Source organism: Ambystoma mexicanum, chromosome 5q, assembly GCF_040938575.1.
Source record: "Ambystoma mexicanum isolate Mex_15411 chromosome 5q, UKY_AmexF1_1, whole genome shotgun sequence".
NCBI lineage: Eukaryota > Metazoa > Chordata > Amphibia > Caudata > Ambystomatidae > Ambystoma > Ambystoma mexicanum.
In genome coordinates this window covers 37,324,332-37,346,310 of record NC_090933.1, presented here as the reverse complement: position 1 = coordinate 37,346,310, position 21,979 = coordinate 37,324,332, and the positions used below count along the sequence as shown (strand labels likewise).

General features: G+C 45.4%; 1 protein-coding gene across 2 annotated transcripts in view; it reads left to right on the top strand.

Moving 5' to 3' along the window:
* The window catches only part of LOC138497172 (uncharacterized), a 1,228,614-nt gene that overhangs the window by 107,514 nt on the left and 1,099,121 nt on the right, over positions 1-21,979 (top strand). For both annotated transcript variants that reach the window (XM_069620463.1, XM_069620462.1), the window contains exon 3: positions 4,849-4,917. In XM_069620463.1, the coding sequence (XP_069476564.1) occupies positions 4,849-4,917 (69 nt within the window). The remainder of the gene's footprint in view (positions 1-4,848; positions 4,918-21,979) is intronic.

Sequence of the window (21,979 nt, the reverse complement as noted above, 5' to 3'; positions counted from 1 at the left end):
CCTACCAATCATTGTGCACGGAACAAGAGTGAAAATAAAAGAAGCGACAAACATTTGACAAGAACTATGTACAGAAATTGCTTACTAGTTTCCAAGCGACTTGCCCACCGGGACAAATTGGAGATAACAAAAGGACATGCGCAACTCGACAACAAGAACAGTAGAGCTGCATCGCCCGAACAAAGTGAGAAGAGAATTCTGAGGGGCCCATGGAAATGGTTACAAGCAGCCCTAAACACAAACTCTGGTAGATAGCAACTACAATCTAAGGACATACTCTGGTTTGTGTCACCCCAGCATGAACTGGAAGACTCTACCAAAAAAGCTCTAAGCATGGGCATATGGATCACCAGAGGACACGCTCACTTAACCAACCCAGAAGACCAAGAATTGGGGGGTGGGGGGGGCTTTTGACATCTTGTGCCTCCAAGAAACCTGTTTGGCGGAGAAGCCCTCTTTAGACGTCTTCTCTATTGAGATATCCCCTGCATCAAAAGGCCTGATTGCTGCCCTTCTTCCGGCTTATTGCTGGCGGTTCGCCTGGGATCGGGGATCAGGGTCATCAAAAAGTTGGTAGAATCATATGGAATTCTCGCGGTTTTAACATCATGGTACCAAACCCAAGTTTGAAACACTGGACCACGATACAGTTAGCTATTATCAATCTATACTGGAACCCGCAGAAATCATCTACTGCAAACTTCTGCAATTCACTAGCAGACGTCATTGACATCTGCATTGACTAAAACATCATGCACACAATCATATGTTGAGACAAATGTACAAGCTCCATTAGTCCCAACAGTCAGTCTACGCACTCATCGACGGAAGAAAGAGGAACGTCATGGCTGAACTCAATTGACTCTCAAAATTTCCTTAACGTGGCACGGCTGAAAGCTTGGCAACCCATGCTCCCGACATGGGATCGGGATAACTCAAAAGCAACTCTTGATTACTTAAATCTCCCACGGTTTGCTTTCAAACATAGTCGTTCGAAGTTATAAGAACTAAAGAAAGCGACCACAACTTAACAATGTCTTGGTCCTTCACCTGCCCACCAAATAAAACATATACATCGAATGTGGAAGCAAATCGCCAACAAACGCGGCTTCGCTTGACTGCTTCAAACCTAAAAGAACTTACGGAAAAATACAGAATAGAAGCTCCAAACAAACTTCCCTCTACAAAGACCTGACTACCTTTCTTTCTTGTTGAAATTCAAGTTGGCTACGAAAGGAGGAAAGAAAGCCCCTACCAAGACTAGTCACGCGTATGACAAAAGCATGGTTGAAAAAAGAATCATCCTGAGGAAACTGAAAAGAATGCCACCATGCATAACACAGAAAAGGCCTGGTTTAATTGGCATCAGGAGAAGATCTACAAATCCTGGCTAAAAAACTACAGACACAATCTCTACCAAAATGACTCTAAGGCCATGCTAAGAACACTTGATGACCAGAAATCGCGAGATCTCTTGGTGCTAATCAAAAAATCTGACTCCTCCGAGAATCAACTCTCCAAAGCAGTCCCGGAAGCTAAGTGGGTAAAATTCTTCTTAAACCTGTTTGCTGTTCCCACCCCACGCAAACTGCGATTTTTCGATTCAGATACAGAAGCACCATGGATTGATTCAACAGGCAAAGATGACACAAGAGGAGCAATAGTGAAACTTAAAACATCAAGAGCACCAGGCCCAGACGGACTTACGAACATCGATTTGAAAACACACTGTGGAATGGACCAATTTTATAAGCAAGATCTTTACCCACTGCAGGAAAGCAAAGTTAATTCCGAGCTCCTGGACGCAAGAAGTTGTGGTTCCAATTTTTAAGCGAGGCAATAGAGAAGTTCCGGCTAATTACCTCCAGATTGTCCTCCAAGACATTATCGAAAAGATATTTGCCATCTTGCTACTTAAGGTTTCAGAACTGGGCCACAACATCGCTGAGCTCAGACCCCTTTCAAATAGGCTTCTCAATAAATTGAAGCACAGCAGTGAATATCCTACTGTTGAACATAATAAAATCAAACCTCAAGGCAGGCGCTCAGAGAGTCTCTTTGGCCTCTTTAGTCCTGTCTCAGGCATTTGACAAAGTGGATAGACTCATATTGTGGAGTAAATTGAAAACGTGGAATTGTCCCTGCGCAATTCTAGAGCCGATGATCACTCTCCATACAAACACCAAACTACGTGTCTGTCTGAGCCGTCAAGGTTTAGTGTCAGATGAAATACCTTCGGAATGTGGAGTAAAGCAGGGCTGTCATCTAGCGCCAGCCCTCTTTGTCGCCTTCTTGGGCGATTACAAGGATTCAGAAACCATGACAAGGCCCCCCCCCCAATAGGCAATGTAACTGTATCGCGCATCTTGTACGCAGATGATCTGATCTTACTAGATCAGACACACTTTGGTCTCCAACGCCAGCTAACAAACCTTGCACACTACATGGAAGCATAAATCTAAGACAAAGATCTTGGTTTTGGAAAAACATCCTTCTAAGAACAAAAACAACTTCAACTGGTTTATGGACGGCACCAAAATTGAAGTGGTGCCTTACTTCAAATACCTCTGGGTGTTAATTGATGGCTCTGCAAAAGAGCAGAAAATGCAGCAGGCCCTTTGGGAAAAAACAAAGAACCTAGCAGCCCAAATGAGAGCAATCGATAAGAAATATGGCAGATTTTCTCTATTCCCCGTTATACAGTTCTACAAGGGAAAAGTGGTGCCGACTTTGACATATGGGATGGACGCTACTCTAAACATGCCATCCTCACTTTGGCCTAAATTAGAAGGCCTCCTGTGGAAATCTGTTCTCGGCCTGCCTAATTCGATCTCAATGGCACTAATTAGGCGGGAACTTGGTCCTCTCTCCCTCGCTGCAACAGTGCAGCAGAGTACTCTGCAATTTTATATAGGAAAACTCTGCTGCTTGACAGCTTACCTATATACAGGGTGATCGCTGAAGAGATTAAAAGCCGCCACTGTAAAATACTCAATACATGGGTGGAGGATCAAAAAGCCAAGTTGAGTGACTTAGCTTGTACTGAAGACGACCTGAAAGTAAACCCGCAAAGAGTCCAATTCAAAATGGAATGCCAAGAATGGATTGCAACATCTGAAAAAGCAGAAGCCAGTAAACTTTTAAAACATCCGCCAACAAACTTCAACAAATCAAAAAGTCCTTTGGCCCACTGCATTAAATTTCCAGACAAACGGTTGATGAAAACCTTTGAGAGCACATCTGAACTTGCTCCTAGCTCGTGAAATTTTAGCCATTAGACTAGACTAACATCAATGAGCGCATACTATGCGAGACTCCGAAACTCTAAGACACCTTCGGATGCAGTGTCCCCAAATGCGATAAGAGCAGTGTACCTGACTCTATGTGCAGACCTGTCCATGCAGAAGAGGAAGTATGGTGAATCGTTTGATCGCTGGGGAAAACACAAAATGGACCATTGCCACGGCAAAGCTGTTTGAAATTGCCTTTTAAAAAAGATCAAATGACGACCAAACTCATTGGACTAACATTTTGTGTCCACGCTTTTCAAAACTTCTGGTGAATTTGTGTTGGAATTTGTGTCGGTGTTTGTCGCTTCCTCTTTTTACGATCTGTCTGTTCCGCTTTTGCCTCATTTGCTTCTGTGTTTTCTTTCTTTTTTTCTGTTTGTTTTTGTTTTCTTCTGTTATTATTCTCCATTACATTCATTGACTACGTCAAGATCTTGTAAAAATCGTATTTTGATTATACACAAGTAAATAAAAAAATATGGTCTAATATTAAACCATGTAACCTTCCATGAGGCAAATTGTATGCCCGTGCCTTGGCAATTTATTTGCAAAGCAATATTGGCCCATTATGAATGCTGCTGGTTATTTTTCAAATCCAATAAACATTACAAAGCTGGTAGGGTCTGAAAGCAAGGGGATTTTGAGGTCTTATTTTTTATAACTTGCAAAAATAGCTATTTTAACCTGCTGGGTTCTATCACCTTACAATATTTTGGATAATTTATTGTTGGTTAATTATACATTTGAGCGGTTCTGGAAAAATAGGGTGAGATTTAACCCATTACATCTTCAGGCGATCACCTGGAAATGGCATAATAGAAGTACATCAATACTCATGAGGTAAATTGCTTATTATGGAATCACCCCCTGGAAGATTTGGTGCATGTGCTCTTTATGTACCATATACTAAAAGATTAGAAAAAACTTGTCTGACAGCTGTGCTTCATAATAGCATTACCAATGTAGGCTAGAGCTGCAGCTGTGTACGCCTCTGTTGGCTGACTCATTTTTTGATTGCTTGGACTCTTCGAATGTACCTAAGGCGGGCACTCAAACTAAGAGACCAGCTGATGAATTGCATTCCGTAGGTGATTCCTGTCAATCAAAGGATTGCTCACTGATCTTTTAACGTTTGTGGTATAGTTTTATTGATTTTTTAAAAAATATTTTTGTCTGAGAATATGTTCTACAAAATGTGTATTTAGGAATATTAACCATGGTTTAGTATGATTTTTTTTTTGTATTACTGGTTTTATCACATTGAGTGTTTACGTTATACATATTGTGATTATTGTGCATGCAATTTAATGGTTCAGATTGCTACGAATAAAGTGTATTGATTGTTCTGCTATCATTGTTTCTGAAATGGTAGTGTTTTTGGAAATCTCACTGTCTATGGCCTTCACTCACTGTTGCAGATCATATTTTTATCTTCAATGCCTCTTAAGGCTTACAGTGTTTTAATAGGAGGAAGGTTTTTTGTGCCCTCTTGTTCAGATTTTCATTGTTTGCTGTTGCAAAATGTTAACCAGCTTGATTTCACTTCCTCGTTTATTAGGTATGTGAAGTTCCTTGTCGCACACCAGTGGATCTTCAGGACCATTTTAAAGGAGAGGGCCATAGAAGGGTAATGCCATAAGTTCATATTGACTGTCTTGATATTCTGTAATGTTGTTAAGGCTTCTGTGGAACAATTTATTGAAATTTCCAACAAATGCAGCTTTTTAATGCTTGAACAATAGAACTACTTGTCTATTTGTCTTTGGTTGGAAAATCAAATGTAATTCTCTAAATAGATGCATCTTGCAGATTGGTATCCACTCAAATGTTCAATTTATTGCTCACTTTGAGATTTATAAGGGCATTGTGATGTTTAGGTAAAATTGTATCCTCTAACTGCCATTGATTATCACTCTGCATCAGGGTCAGTATCCTACTTGGCCAAATTGGAAGCCAGTCCATCTTCCCAGTTTCCTGTGACAGACTGCCTGTTTATGGAGCTAGTGAATCGGCTTAGATTCACGTCCTTTTTTGCTAGGCTGCTATCATGTGGTTGGTGCAAAGTATTATATATTGCATATTGTTTTTTCAAAATCGAAAGAAGGGCTGTTGACATGGAGTACCTGTAGCACTATCGTTACTCTGCGTGTACAGGTATCCATGATCCTTCACGCGTTGATGTCTTCAGATTGTTTTTTTCTTCCCCCAGCACCGAAGTTGTTGAAACCACTGTCTAGGCCTAATCGAGGCCCAAATTCACCAAAATCTCCATCGGAGCATGGAGACCAGATCAGCAGTGCAACCAATGAACGCTGAGAGGTGCAACATGTCGAAAAGGCAATGCATTAGACAGGACAATGGAAAACTGGAAATTCATCCCAGTGACTACACCCTGCCATCTCTAAGAGACAGAACCTCCTACCTCATCTTTCCGTACGTAGGACCAAGTCTTTATATGCTTTTCTACTAAATGGAGAAGCATCAAGGTTTAACCTACAAATACAGGAACCACAGGAAGAAACTGGCATCATTGAGGACGTCATCCAGGAAAGGAAGACCGCATCACAGGCTTTTGTATCTTTCAAACATGTTAAAAAGAGAATTGCACCATATTTTTTACGCCCAGTGCAGACTAGACCCATTAACCCTACAATTGAGAATTGATACAGATCAGCATCTACTGACCCCCTTTTACATAAGGGACCAGCTCAAGGTGGATTCCCTAGAAATAACCACTAGGAAGAGAGGGGGCACCTCTATCTAAAAGTGAATTTCCACCCGATAAAGAAGAAGATGTATGCTTTTGGTAGGAGAATAGCATTATCGGCTGCACATGAGATCAATGGGACGAGATGGGACAACTCACTGATCCTACTAGATCAGCAAATCTAAAGATGATAGAGGGGAAAAATGGCCCAAATGCATTGATTAAAAACTCATTGACGTTGCATAGTCAGCAGACAGAATTATAACGGGGGCAACCATTTTAAAGGGACATGCTTGGCTTAGGGGCTCAGTTCAAACCCAAGACGCAGGCCAACCTCCTTGACAAACCATTCAAGGATGACTGCCTGCTCTGTACAGAGACGTAGACCAAGCTATAGAAAAAGTTAGAAATGAACCCAACACCCTAAAAAGTCTGAACCAGATTTCAGGGAGATGCTTCCAATGGAGGGGACATTTTGGGAGCAGGTGACCCTTTTGGACGCAGTCCTACACCACGCCAGATATCACTCTCAAGGGTATCTCCACTTTTCAGAGCAGACACACTCTGGAAACTGGTGGCTACTCGCCCATGCTTCATTCCCGCGGGGGTACAGCACGTGGCAGAGGGTAAGCCTCTAGAGGCGCAGTCCCTGCCAATAAATGACCTCCCAGTAACTGTTGCCTCCCATGCAATCCCAGTAGGTCGCATATCGGCTTACACCCAAACATGGAAGGGGAGAACATCAGACAAATGGGTCTTAGAGTTAAGAAAGGGCAATGCATCAAGCTATTAAGAAAACTGTGTGACCAACGCAAGAAGGAAAGCATCCCTCTGGGATACCTAAAGGTTCTACTGGAGGAGATATAAGAACTCTTTTGAAAGGGAGCAATGGAAGAAGTATCAGCACATTGGGTAAACGCAGGAATATACAGTTTTTTTTTCTGGTGCCAAAGGACGAAACTGAGACTAGTGCAGGATTTAAGACCAGCAAACAAATAAGTGAAAACCTCAAGTTCAGGATGACGCTACAAGAAGTCGTAACCCTACTAGAAGCTGGACATTTTATGACCACAATAGATTTGAAATATGCATACTTCCATATTTCAATGTTCCAAAGTCACAGAAAATACCTCTGCTTCAAACTACTGAACAACCACTACCCATTCAAGCTACTTCCCTTTGGAATTGCTTTGGCACCTCATGTATTCACCGAGGTGCTTGCAGAGGTCCATGCACATCTATGCCTCAAGGCCATACCAGTATACCCTTATCTATACGATTGGCTTCTAACGGAAAGGGATGCACGAGTGGCAGACCGTACAATTGTTACACAGCCTAGGCTTTTCAATCAATGAGAAAGTTATGTTTCGCCCCAAGCGCAGAGAAGGTTTTCCTGGGGGCAGTTCTAAATACCAGAACAGTGACCGCATGCCCAACACCCTAAAGGGTGCATTACAACAATTTCCATTTTCAAGCAAGGTCAGATATCGGTCTGGAAGTCATGACTCCTAGGCATGATGCCATCCTCCATATTCATAATACCCTAGGCACTCCTAATAATGTGAATAATAACTTTGGCTAGCGGAACAATGGACACAAAAACAGATCAGTGGGATGATCTAGTGTTAGTGTCGCAAACAAGTCTTCTTTGGTGGTCCCCAAGCAATATGATCGTAGGAAGATCTTTTATGTCCCCACAGCCACAAATGAGAATTACGGGTGCATCACTGGCTGGATGTGGGGCTCATTGCCTATACAAGGGAACTGGACAGCAAAACAAAACGACAACATAAACTGACTGGCATCGTTTTCCTTCCACAATGTTCTAGAGGGAAAGAACATCCTCATTCAAACAGACAACACAACTGCAAGAACTAATTAAAAACAGCTATCCACCCTAGATAAACACGTTTGTCACTGATAATTTAAAGGGACCTATGCATACAAGCACCCCATATCCCAGGGGTTCACAACTTCCTAGTAGACTCATTGAGTCTTAATACCAGAACACAGGTGAGAAGTCCACACCAATACACCCAAACTTATCTTTGCCACGTGGGCTCTGTGTGGTAACATTTTCTTATTTATGATCTTCCTGACCTCTGTCCACCCCAGGACTTTTTGCTTAGACTTAGTCATTCTTATACCTCGTCCCTAGGTGAGTGGCAATCCCCCCCCCCCACCTAGTCTTTTATTCCTTTTTTAATGGGTGATCTTTTCATGTTTCCTGATAGTGTGTGATTGGAGTTATAGTTTGTGCTTGGGCTGGGTTGCCCCTTTGGGCTTCTTTGTAATTTCTCTTTAATGTACTTGGGTGAACTACTGTTACCAAGGGGTAAAGAGGGATTTTCATCGCCTTTACATTTTATATAGTGAGCCAGCAGACCCAACCTTATGTGGAGTGCTGGGGGAGATGCAATGTATCCCCTTGCTTTCTTACCTGGTGACTTGTTTGTTACAATTACAAGTTAACTTGAATGGCTGGTGGCAGTGTAACTACGTTTATGACTCTAAGCCATTATTCTTCGCGGCAGTCAAATCAGCATCTGTAATGCTCAGAAGGGCCACCATTCTGCTACAATGGTGAGCGCCTTCTTTTCTCACCATTCCTCATTTGCTTGTGGTTTCTGTGGTAGTCTAATGACATTCTTTGCAGGAAGGACCTCGTTTGAAGTTTTGTCTTCAGCAGGAATCCTTTGTTTTCTCCGGCCAGGCTCCAGAATGTTTGAGAAGGCAGGAAATGAGGGAGGCATCCATAACTCTGCAGCCCTTTTGGCTTTTACCTTTCATGAAAGGAACCAATTCCAAATGGGGGTTGGGGTAGGCGGGCTGTCCTGATTGGACACCTAGACCGCCCCTTTCTGAAAACTGCAGGGAAAATTTGGAGAAGTTGTGCTGTAGTTCCTGTTAAATACTACAATACTGAAAGCTGCTGACAAGTCGACCACTGGAACCAAATCGAAACAGAACGCATTACACTGGCTTCCTATGGCCAGCAGGATACCTTTTCGACTAATGTGTATTACTCTGAAATGTCTTTTTGCATTAAGCCTGGTTTATCTATCTAGCCACATCTCCTGGCTACCCGTCCGACGAGCATTGATATTTAATTATATGGGTGGTCTTCAGACGGCTCGGGACAAACTTTGCATAGTGGCACAAGGATCTTTTTACTTCATGGCACCAAGAATCTGGAATGCTCTTCCTCAGACTTGAGATTGTGCCAATCCTTGTGAGCTTTCAAAGCTGGAGTTAAGACACTTCTGTTCTGCTAAGGTGGCACTTTATCTTTGAGTTGATGAGAATCTGATTCTGATGGTTTTTATGTTTTTTTTGTATTGTATGTTGTTGGCGCCACTATGCCTCCGGGCCTGTCTTCGGGGCCTTATAATTAAGAATAAATAACGACGGCTGTAGCCTTTTCCAGTGACCGCTGAGCCTGATGTGTATCCAGAGCCCGATGTAACCCTTCCTTCCAATCGACCTGAGGGTTCTGAATGCAACGACTCCTCCCAAGAGGCTGGTGAGATCCACTATTCTCAAGAAGACCTGCATTTTGGTGGACTCTTGGACTTCCACAGACTCCATTTCAAGGCCTGACGTCCCCACACCAGAGTGCAGGACAGAGAGTGAAGAGAATCCAACTAGTGATATTCGTTCTTCATCTGGCTCCTTCAAAGGGCGCCAAACCTGCAGAGCTGCGAGAAAGGATGAAGACACCTCTGCCGAGAGCCGCCTCTGACAACTGCTGCTGCAAGTTCTATCCAGTGTCAACGTCGTTTGTCTCCAGACCAAGAATCCAGGTACTGGGCCCTTAGCTACTGCATCTTGAAGGCACCCACTCCTGAGGTACAGTTTTGTCTTGGGTAATACTTACCTTAAGGCTTGTGTGCATCCTGTGAGGCTGAGTGCGTGACTTGTGTGGTTGGGAGTTTGTCCATACCATTCGCCCAGGCCCAATGCTGCAACGCATATAGGGAGTTGTTGGTTAAGACTTTAACCTCGGTGCTAAATCTACCTCAGTTGTGAGAACCCCAGAAGTTTTAGCTGGACTAGTGATTTTATTCCTATACTTCGGTGAGTGGGAACCCGTTTCCACACTCGCAGATCCTTTTACTCTTTTTATGGGTGTCATTTTTAAGACTCTCCATATGGTCCTTTTAATTTTATCCTCTTCGACAACTTTTGGTTTAGATTTTCTATACTCTGGCCTGTTCTGGTGGACAGATGTATAGAAGGCCAACTTATATTGTGACCGGGACAACTCTGGGGAGCTGTAGCCAAACCATTTCAGGTATCTGTGACATGCGGTCTAGGCTAAGTTCTTCAGAGGTGGTGAGCTGGTAAAGGGTCCACAATGAGGTCACACAGAGGGAATTACAAGTTACACCTAGACAGGATGTATAAAAATAGTTATTTATTGGCCAAAACACACTATAGAAAAATTACTACTAGCAAGTAGTTATCACACAATACTAATAAACATAGATACATATATACATTCACTTACTATAGGGAATAATGCATATCACAAACTCCTGCAAAGGAAAGAAAGGTTAGATTAGTATTATGCACTCAAGGTCCAGAGAGAATGGTCCCTAACCAAAATTGTCCAGCCCCAAGTTGTCTCGGGCCTTTTGCCCAATAGTTCAGGTAAATGTTCCACAGAATATTTGAAGTAGGAAAAAATGCAGTTCGGGTCTCTGGGGTCCAGTAAAGGGTTCTTCTGGTTAGACCAGTTAAACTAGCCAACAAAAGTAGCCCCAACATTTAGAAGTCTTGCGCAAGCAAGTATTGGCAAACCACACTTGTTACAATAGAGGTTTATTATAAGCCCATTGACTTATAATGGGAGTATAGAGGTAGGTAAGAAGCTCTGCAAATTGCCCTCTTACTCAGATTCTGCCCCAGATTTGGCAGGACAAAGGAAGAGGGTCTGAGGTTGCTTTTCCCACCGAAGTCGCAGTCCTCGATTCACTGGGGTTGCAGGTTCTAGCTGATCTCCAGTTGATGTCTTTCACTGTTGCCTGGACTCTCGATGGAATATTGCAGCAAAAAACAATGCTGGACCCCTCTCGGGAATGGACTTGGGTCACATAAGCTATTTCGGTCGCTGGTCACTGCAGCATGGCGACGCAAAGGGACTCTGCAGCTGTGGTCAGACTTTTCCTCCCATCTCTGGTGCCCTCGAGGCTAGGATGCCGAAATTTCGTAGAGGAGAGTCTCCTAGGGCCAGTTTAGGATTCCCCAAGTTCCAGGTCGAAACTCGGAACGGTGACACCGGCATCACCAATGAGGACCACTGGCAGGAACATTCATGCATGCCACTGAAACACACTGAAACCAGTTTGTATTGTCACCAGACAGTCCCAGCCCACATCCTGCCAGCAAACACACACAGCCCTCCAGTGGCCAGCCAAATGCTTCTGCCTTCCCAGGCACTGGATGTTCTTAGAAGGATTTCCCTGGCCTCTCTGGACAGGAAGAAGGCTAAAGAATAAGATGGCAAAAGGACAAGCAAAATATCTTTTGGCGTGGCCATGTTTGACAAGTGGCCACAGTTCGTATCCAAACGCAGTAAACACAGTAAGGCTAAAACAAACAAAAGTCCCGAAAAGTGGGAAAAAGTCACTGCTGCCAACAGCTTATCCTTTGGTTACACCTAGAGTAACCAAAGAATCCTGAGTTTTCATCTAGGGCAAAATAGTGTACCCCGTTGTACTCCAGTGTAAGCTGCTGTGCACAATAAGTTACCACAAGTGATACAAAGGTAACCAAAAATAGTAACATAGTAACACGACTAAGGGACACAGTTTCCCAGTACTGACAGCCTGAAGGGCATGTCATTTTACCCATGACATATGAGCAAAAGCCAGTGTAGTGAAGCGGAAGGCTTCACTGCACTGCAAAAAGTACAAGTCGATTCAAAAACAAAAGCACCAAGTTTGGGGGTTCCATAAAGATGGAAGGAAAGGTGCAGTCAAGAGAACTTTACTAACCATATATACCTTTTTATTGTTACAGGGTTGCTATTTGGGCTCCCCTTTTACTTTCTCTGGCTGACCTTGGGAGAACTGAAGTTCCTAAGGGTAGAAGGGATATTTCAAATGGATTGTGTCATCCCACATATTCCTTATCTTGGATATTTCCCAATATCCCGCTTGCTTCCCCTTAACAATTTTTTTTTCTTCAGTAGAGGGCGCTGTGCGTCGATGCCTGGATAGAGTCGATATCCCTCAGAGGCCTCTGTCTCGACATCACCGCAGGTGTAAGTAGCACGCGCAGCGCCTGTTGGCCCCAGTTCCGTTTTTTTTTGCTTCACAGCTTCGGTAACACCTAGATCTTAGTCAGAATATCTTTTTCGCAAAATCGAGTTTTTCGTCACGATATGGCTTCATCTGTGGCGTCCACTCAACAGTCGGGATTTAAAAAGTGCCGGGACCGCGGTGCTAAAATGCCTCTGACGGACTCGCACAGAATTTGCCTGTGGTGTTTTGGGTCAAATGATAATCACTGTCGATGATGGCCAAGCCCTTGAGATAATGTAGAGGGAAGTAGGCGAAAGGTAAGCCTAAAAAATCCCCTTGTACCCTTTCTAAACTAAAATCGTCAGACTAGTCGAGACCAATGTGTCCTCGTCAAAAGAGGTCGAAACGCCTCAGTTCAAGAAGTGGTTTGCATCATTCCTAGTCTTCAAGGCATGGAAAAAGAGGAGCCATACGTCGGCGTCCACTTCTTCATCCTGTTCTCCCGAAACAAGTCATTTGCCCTTCAGAATCTAGTACCCTAGCCTAGTGGGAGTAGTTTAGACTCTGTATAATGGTATTCGAGAACACGGCCTTGCCACCCCTCGATAACACCTAGAGGCGAGGTTCCAGTAGAAGGACCTCGGAAGCACCAGAGCTGTGAGTCTTCAGACCTGGCCATCGAACCTCCTTGAGAGCGATCTCCTCCCTAGTCGAGAGAGCCTCCTCAAAACATAAAATATCGATGCTGAAGGAAATCTATACTACGGGTCCGAAAAGTGCGCCTTCGACGCCGGTACCGATGGAGAAGCCATCGACTACTCTAGCATTGACCTACTTGGCACCCCATGTCAGTCCCTTCGACACAATCGTCGAAGACATCAACGTTAAGGTTGAAGCCATTGTCGAAACCATCAAATCCATCAACACTTGTGTCGAGGCCATTCACGTCAACAATTTCAGCTCCTGTTGTGACTTCCATAACACCTACTTCATTTGAAAGAACTTGCACACCTCAACCACGTACAGAGTACTTTAACACACACTCTTCAATTTATGAAGACGCAGAGGAGTCCTCTGAGGAAGAAAGACTCTTTGGATCGCAGTATGGGACACCATCTGTGCCGGATGAACTTGTGTCCGGAGAACCTTACATGAAGAATTTGCACAAATGTCTTCATGAAACGAGTGGGATTGATACTTCTCCTGAAATTGATTTTGGGAAAGCAGACCATGGAGTAATGTACAGACCTCTCATGACAAGGGTCATGGAGTATATGGGATGGTCCAGACCCATGCCTGTTTTTGAACAGGACCATTTAACCAATCTATTAGACAAAGGGCCACAGGAGGACCCAATTGTCCCTTTCGATCAGGCTTTGCAGAGGAGTGTGACCTCCAATTGGTAAACTCCTGAAGTTGTCCCGGCTTTTAATAAAAAACTAACAGCCAAATACAGAGCTTATAGTTCTGACCCTCTGTACCTCTCAAAGCATTGTACATCAGAAAGCCTGGTATTGTGAGGAGCCACTTCCTCAGGCGGACAAAATGCCTATACCACGATACCGCAGGATAAATGCTACGACGCCATGGCCAAGAAGGTTTTCTCTGCCAGCAGTATGGCTTTAAAATCAGCCAATGCTACGTTTACGCTAGCAAGATATACCCATACCCTTTGGGAATGCGTTTCTATGGCGGCTGACCATATCCCCGAAGGGGAGGAACGAGACGCTTTCCTTAACATGGTCAATGATTTGGAAAGGCGCTCTGTGCGAATCCCTCCAGACTGGTCTCGACTCTGTTGACAGCATCAGCAGAGCCATTGCAGTTAATACAGTGATCCACAACCATGCAGGATTTGCCCCAGAGGTACAGTCCGGACTTCTCAACATGCCCTTTGATGGCACACATTTATTTGAGAATAAAGCTGATGAGAGTTTGGAGAAACTGCAAACTTCAAAGTCTGTGGCCTAATCCCTTGGAGCTGCAATAAGGCAAACTCCAAACCGCCCTGGAGGGGTAGGTCCTTTCACTATTATTCCACATTCGGAAGGGGCAGAGGACAGCCAGCTCAAAGATTCACCCTTGCTGGACGGGGGAGAGGTACTAAGACTGCAAAAGCAGCGGCTGCCTTGCCTTCAGCCATTGCGTCAGCTGGCCCAAAACCTCTCTGAGGTCTTTGTACACAAGACTGCAGTAGGAGGCAGGTTATTACAGCATCTGACAGAATGGCAGGCTATTACTTCAGATGCTTGGGCATTGGAAACAGTTGCCCAAGGTTGCTGCTACCCTTTCTGCAAAAACCTCAATCATCCACCAGGGAGCCACTCTTTGAAAGTTCCAGATTAGGTCCTTATGCAGGAGATTTTAACCCTGCTAGAGAGGTGCTATAGAACCAGTACCTGTAGCGGAGACGAGCAAGGATTGATACTCCCCATATTTTCTAATTCCAAAAAAGACTGAGGATTGAGACCCATCTTGAACTTAAGAGACTTGAACAAGTTCCGCAGGAAGGACAAGTTCAAAATGGTAACCTTTTCTCAGATCCTTCAGGCCCTCCAGCCTCCGGATAGGATGGTATCCTTGGACCTTCATGATGCTTACTTTCATGTGCCGATCCAGCACAAGCACAGACAGTACCTGAGGTTCGCTGTTGGCAGTTCTCATCAGTTTCTGGTTCTGCAATTTGCGCTGACCTCCGCCCAAGTGTTTTCACCAAGCTAATGGCGGTCGTGGCAGCGAGTCACAGGAGAGGGGGGGGGGGGAATTCATTCTCCGGAACAGGCCCTGGAACATCCCGGCTACACCCGTCGCTCCTTCCACAAGCTGGGCTTCCCCCTCGACTTCAAGAAGTCCCACTTGATACAATCACAAAGACTCCAATTTATCGGAGCAGTCCTGGATGCATCCCTGGGAAAAGTCTCACCACCAGAGGTGAGGGCTCAAGACATTCTGCAGATGGTTACCAAATTCCAGCATGCCCAGCGTCTACCGGCCTTTGGTTTTTCTGAGGTTGCTCGGCCTCATGGCATCCTGCATTTTTCTGGTGCCGGAGGCTCGCCTGAGAATACCTCTCCAGTGGCTCTCAGGACCCAGTGGTCACAGTTCTCAGGAATGTCAGATATCCTACAAATCCCAAACATTCTCACTGGATCTTCAGTGGTTTGCCTGTCGAGCATCTTGAAAGGAGAACCGTTTTGGCAACCATGGGCGGAGATGACGCTAGTGACGGATGCCTCACTCACGGGGTGGGGAGCCCATACCAACGACTTGAACATCAGGGGTCGTTGGGCTCCATCGGAGTCCAATGTACATATAAACCTTTTAGAGCTGAGGGCAATCAGAAGGCGCATAAGGGCTTCCTGCCATCTGTACGGGGAAAGAATGTCCTGATAATGACGGACAACACAGTGGTCATGTACTACCTCAACAGAGGTGTAGGGTCACTACCACTGTGCAGAGAGACAATGCAGCTCTGGTTCTGGGCAATACAAGAAGGAATCTGTCAGCATTTCACCTAGCCGGAGAGAAGAACATGACGCTCTGAGCAGGCAGAGCACAGTCTCCCACGAGTGCAAATTAGCTCAGGAAGTCCTTCAGTAGATCTTCACCCTTTGTGGAACCCCTCAAGTGGATCTTTTGGCGACCAGTGCCAACAGGAAGTTCTAACTGTACTACTTAAGGGAATTTCCCCCGAGAGGAGCTCTAGGAGACTCATTCATGGTGGACTGGGAATTTCCACTTGTACGCGTTTCCTCCAATCCCCATCATTCCTCACGTAATCGGGAGGTTGAGGAGGTTCCAGAAATCCATTATCCTAATTGCTCCAGACTGGGCCAGGAGGACATGGTACCCGGACTTTCTGGACCTGTCCATCTGCTCTCTGATTCATCTTCCACAAAGAGGCTCTTCTCTCGCGAGAGGAGGGTTGGGGTTCTCCGTCCGGATATCTGGACTCTCGGCCTTACACATGTTTTCTGAGAGGCTGAGATACAAAGATTTGGACCTCCCGGACGACGTAATGGAGGTTTTGCTTTTGGCCACAAGGCCAGCAACCAAATCTCTATACCACTGTCGGTGGAATAGGTTCTGCAGCTGGTGTACAGATAAGAATGTTGATCCTTTCGCATGTAATACATAGATGGTGTTATCTTTTCTATTATATCTTGCAAATCTGGGGCTCCAGATTGGTACCATCAAAGGATACCTGGCAGCGCTTTTTATTTTTAAGCACACTTCAGAGGAAGCCTCCTACTTTAAGATTGCTCTAGTAGTTCAATTCTTAACGGGTTTAACTAATGTTTACCCTCCAACCCTGTTGTTCAGGTCACAAATTGCGTCTAGCCATCACCAAGCAAACTTGGATTGTTTTAACCATATCGGAATGTTAGACTGGCCCGTAAACACCCTCCAGAACATCTAAGAGCTCATTCGACCAGGGGTGTTGCAACTTTGTCTGCTTCGCCGAGGGGAGTTCCGATAAAGGATATATGTTCAGCTGCCACAGGGTCGTCTGTGCACACCATTACGAAATACTGCAGTCTAGACTCCTCCACCAGCCAAGATTCTACTTTTGGAAAAGCAGTATTGCAATCTGTGCAAACGTGATCACGTACATTTTTACTCCCTCCAAATTATGTAAACTGCTTTGGGATTGTATCAAAGATGTGGAATACGTGGGAAGACACAATCCATTCGAAGAACAAGTTACTTACCCATGGTAACGTTCTTTCGACTGGATGTTCCTCCCACGTATTCCTTATCGCCCCTCCCAGCCTACCCCGCAGTAAAACATCAGTTGCGGTTGCAGTCTACGTTCCCTCAAGGGTACTAACTGTCAAACACAAGACAGTGCTCCACTCTTCAAAACTGAACTGAGGCCAACGGTTGCTGCACGTGCTACTTATGCCTGCGTTGATGTTGATACTGAGGACTCTGAGGGACATCGACTCGTCCAGGCATCGACGCGCAGCACCCTCTACAAGTTTTCAGAGGCAGCAAGCTGGATATTGGGAAATATGGAAGATGAGGAATATATGGGAGGAACATCGAGTCGAAAGAACATTACAATGGGTAAGTAACTTGTTCTTCTGTCCCTTCTAGATTTTGTTAGCTGAAAACGAGAGCACTCCACCTTGTGTGGAGAGATTGGGAGATGCAATGTATCCCCTTTCTCACTTGCACTGTTACAGGGACAAGCTTAACTTAAATGGCTCATGGCAGTCAACCCTTTTTCACAAATTCGGTGCACCCCCATTGGCCAGGTGGAGTCAGGACTCGGGTCTCTAGAGCCTGGCATCCTCTTCCAAAACCCTCTTGGGGCCACTCCTGGCGCCTATGGCACCAGGCTCATACACCATGAAAAACATTTGCTTGGGAACTACTTATTGTGTTGTCAGCCAACATGGAGGCATCCGCATAGCTTGGTTCTTAAGAACCAAGCTATGCGGTCTTGTGTTTTGGGTGTGGTAGCCTAGGGACTACTTTACCTGAACTATTTTGTTGGGGCTATTTAAACCACACCCGAGCAAGACAACACGCTTTGTGTTACTTTGCAGCTTGCAACGTGACGCTCACCGTGTCCAGCTATTCCCTCGAACTTCGGAGAAGCAGAACCTGCAAGGAGACAAACGGAACATCCTTAGCAGCAGTATCTTACCTGCAGTCTTCATCTTTAGCCACTCACAGCTACTGAGAACAGCTTCCTCGAATCTGCACACCTCCCCGACAGAACGACCTGAAAGAGGAAGATGGAGACATTTGCAAGTTGCTGTGGTACTCTTGTTCAGAGGAGAATTGCCTAGCATTTCGGTGCTTGACTGTCTCTGGGCAGGACAAAGACTGATATGCAGGGAAATTTCTTCTCTGTGAAAAGAACAGTGAGCTAAAGACTTGGTTGAGACTCTCCCAGGGGCCATTCACCCAAGAACAAGTCAATGGGCTGTGTTCGTGCTGGTAGAGAGTTTCCCAGACCCCCCTTCTTTTGCTCAAAAGGCTTACCTTGCTGGTCGCCTCTCGGCTGGCACCACTCCGGACATTCCACTCGCGCTGAAGAACACCGCGACCTACAAGGAAGGAAAATGCAGGTTAGCAAAGGTAAGACTTTGCAGCGCTGCGCATAGCGCTTACTTACCGCATCATAGCGCCATTAATGTGCCATCATTTACCAGCGGGGCTCAACCAAGCCAGTTAGCCGCGCTGAAGCTCTGCATACCTAAGGGAAAAAAGAGACATGTTAAACAAAGAAAGGCATGCAGGATAGCAACAAAACTAAAGAACAGCAATAATACCTACCTGAACAATATCAAACGTGCCGGCGGCAGTGAAGTAACTGGACCGCACACGCCCATGAAAGACAACGCGCCCCTGCAAAGAAGGTGGGACGGAGAGAATGCCTAACTCTACCACGAGGTGAGGAGAGGGCCCCACAGGGGCTGAAATCATACGGGGGTGGATGAAGGATACTTACCCCGGTCGGTCAGACTTGAACACAGTCCTCCTGTTTTTTCAGGCGGAACCTTCCCCGCAGACCACATCTGGGCAAAGCTGAGAAGCATACCAGCAAGTAACCCGGCTGGGTGGCGTCCCTGTGGATACTAGGTGAGCGTAACAGTCTGTGAAGGCAGGAAGCGAGGGAGGAGTCAAACTCTGCATCCCTTTGTTTTTCAGCCTGCGTTTGAGAATTCAGTTCACACTGGGAGGCTGGCTGTTCTGAAAGGACTGACAAACCCCCCGCCCCCCCCCCCCCCCCAGTTTGAAAGTTGCACGTCTGTTTGATTGGCTGGGTTACTGCGTAAAACTCAGATCCTGGAAGCTGAAGAGGTAGTCGACCACTGAACCTGAATCTGAAGAGTAATTTAAGAAAACGCGGCTGAGACCATTTCCAGCAACTGGAGAGCCTGCTGTTGCCCTTCCTTCCTTCTAAGTGACCTGTGAAAGGGAGTCCCTGTAAGGGTACCCCCTAATTCTAAGTTTGCACCTTAATTATGCTCACCAGAATGAATGCACCCCTGTAGGGAATTAAGGCCAAGAGTCTATCTTGCTCAAGATAACAAATGTAATCTGTACAGAAGTGAGGATGGGCAAAGGACTGTGCTCCCGAGCGGTATATTCTATCCGTCAACCACTCCCAGGTCCTGCAGACTCATGCCAGGTGGGGGGGCTTAAATACTCTTGACTTGGTCACCGGATCCTGGCATGGCTCCGTCCAAAACTGTCATCCTGCCCTTACAGGGGGTGCTGCAATCTTTATTCTTTTATGGCTGGAGTTCTGTTTGGGAGAGGCTACTTATCATAATGTAAGGCTATGCAAAAATAGATTGTCACATTCGTTTTTCATCATTTTGCTATATTATGAACATTTATGTATAAACTTTCCCGCCATAATCTTCACACTTCACCCCTTATTCTTATATATTTGTCTGATCCAGGAATCCCTCTTAAAACCTTGCTTTAACATAATTCTGCATTATGTGCATGAGCCCCAGGCAACCTGGGTTTTTTGATGAACAGGAAACCGCTGCTAAATTACGTGCTGGCCAGTGCTAAACGCCACGGTGGTGCCTGTAGTCTATTTTTGAGCACAGGCTGCATTCTTTCCAAAAATGGAGGCAGGGTTGGGGAGTATTTTTGAGTCATGTGCTAAGAACTGCGTAAGCTTTAACATTTACAAATTTGTTCAGCCAATGCACCTTCTATTTAAATAACTGCCTTCTATTAATGCCCCCCCTGGTTTTTTGTGGTCCCTAGAAATGGTAACCAAAGTCTTGCCCAAAAACAATTAACTGAAGTCTTGCCTAATTCTAAAGCGCTTGCTAATTAAGAAAGGCGCTAGCACCTTACCAACATTCCCTCATTTCGTTACTTCTACAGTAACAAACTCCTCCCCACCCGACATATCTACAATCTGAGAAATATTAGTATGAGTTTTGCTGGTTATTGTATGGCACGGTGTTTATAGCCCTACCCACCCCCCAACACCCCTCCCAATTGATACCATCATCTTTGCACTATTAAGGACTATATGAACCCAACATTGGAGACCCAGTTTGCACGTGCAGAAGAGGACCAAGAAGAATACGATCACAGGCACCAGTATTTTTACTGCTGCCCCTAGCCATGACGGGAACCAATCAAAGGCAAGCGATGACCAATCCGTGTTCTGAACTCTACCTTCTGTCTTCATTTGAACACCTAGATTGTGCACTGCCTTAATGACACGACATAGTGACCCATTCTCAGCATCCTCTAGGGGTATAAAATTGCAACAGCGGCTTCCCAATTTTTTTCGCACTTGTTCTATGGCTGTCAGCAGATCCAACATATAGCGTTCTGCATCGTATTGAGTCTCAATGCACAAAGCTCTACTTTGATCGCATTGAACCCATTCTCTGTGTCATTGGCCAGCTGGACTAGCTCCCATTGGGCGGTCTAGACCCACTTGGCGTTAGCGGCTGCTTGTTCCCCTGGAGTCGAGATGAATGTCTCTGCTGAGCTAAAAAGCTGATGCTCGTCGGGTATTCCTCTGAGTAGTGTGGAAAAGTCCTTTGAGACATAGTTTGATCTCTTCTTTCTTCCCTGCTTTTGAAATTGTCCTTTTTCTGACAGCATACCAAATTCTTCTGTGGTCTGCAAGTCTCTGCTTCTTTAGGTGCTGGGGTGGCTGTTGGCACCTTGACAGGCATTTCTTCTCCCGTCAGGTGTTTTTCCAGGATTACTAGTAGCATTGAGTGCAGGATGGCCAATTAACGCTTGCCCCTCCACGAGGGTGGGAGGTGCAAGTAGGCTTGTCGGCCACAAACCCATTAGTAATCCATCATCGCTGCTGTACCTTTCGTCATATCAGGGAACAAACAAGAGTGTGGTTGCACTGTGTGTTTGCCCCAACAGGAACTGTTCCTTCATTGCTGAAGCAAAGTTCATAATTCATGTGTCTGTCTTCGCACTGGTTTTTCCATTGTTGGAATCCATGTCATCCCTGTGATGTATTGGGGACCATATTTGCGCACACTTAGTCTCTATTTGGGCTAAAGCTTCTCCTCTGTATTTGATCAGTCCATCTGCAGGGCACGTCACTCTGGTGCCCTGCCAGCCATTTGTTGACATGTGAATAACCTCCCAAGGAAAAATATGGTACTTGTAGACACTGGCGATATTTTATTTTGCCATTGCATAACGGTGGGTCTAGATCAGTGGTCTTCAAACTTTTTTGGCCAGGGCCCCCCTGAGCAAAATTTGGGCAGGTCGGGACCCCCCAGAAATGCCAAATGGACAGTATATATTGCGCGCCGTCACCTGCTCCCATCAAAGTCGCTGGGCTCCCTCATCCCACTCCTACCCAGTCGCTGGTCTCTCCCCACCCCATCACACACCCAGGGCTCTCCCCACTCTGCTCCCATCACTATCCCATGGTTCCCGCCCATTGTGCTCCCACCATAGTCCCTCGGTTCCCCCATCCCGTTCCCAACACAGTCTGAGGGCCAGTGGCAGCTGGTGAATCTTTTTTAAGTGGAGGGGCATTAAGGGGAGGTTCGGGGGGGTTTCCCCCTGTGAATTTTTTTTTAAATAATAGGTTAAAATGTTGCATTGTAGAGCATACTTTTAACAAAAAATGGGTAAATAGCCAAACAGTTTGCAATTGTTGCTGGGAGTCCAGGGGGCAGGCATTGATATTTTATTTCTATTGCGCTCGTACACAAAGTGTTTCAGAGCGTGACAAGGCAAGGGAGGGGAACAGA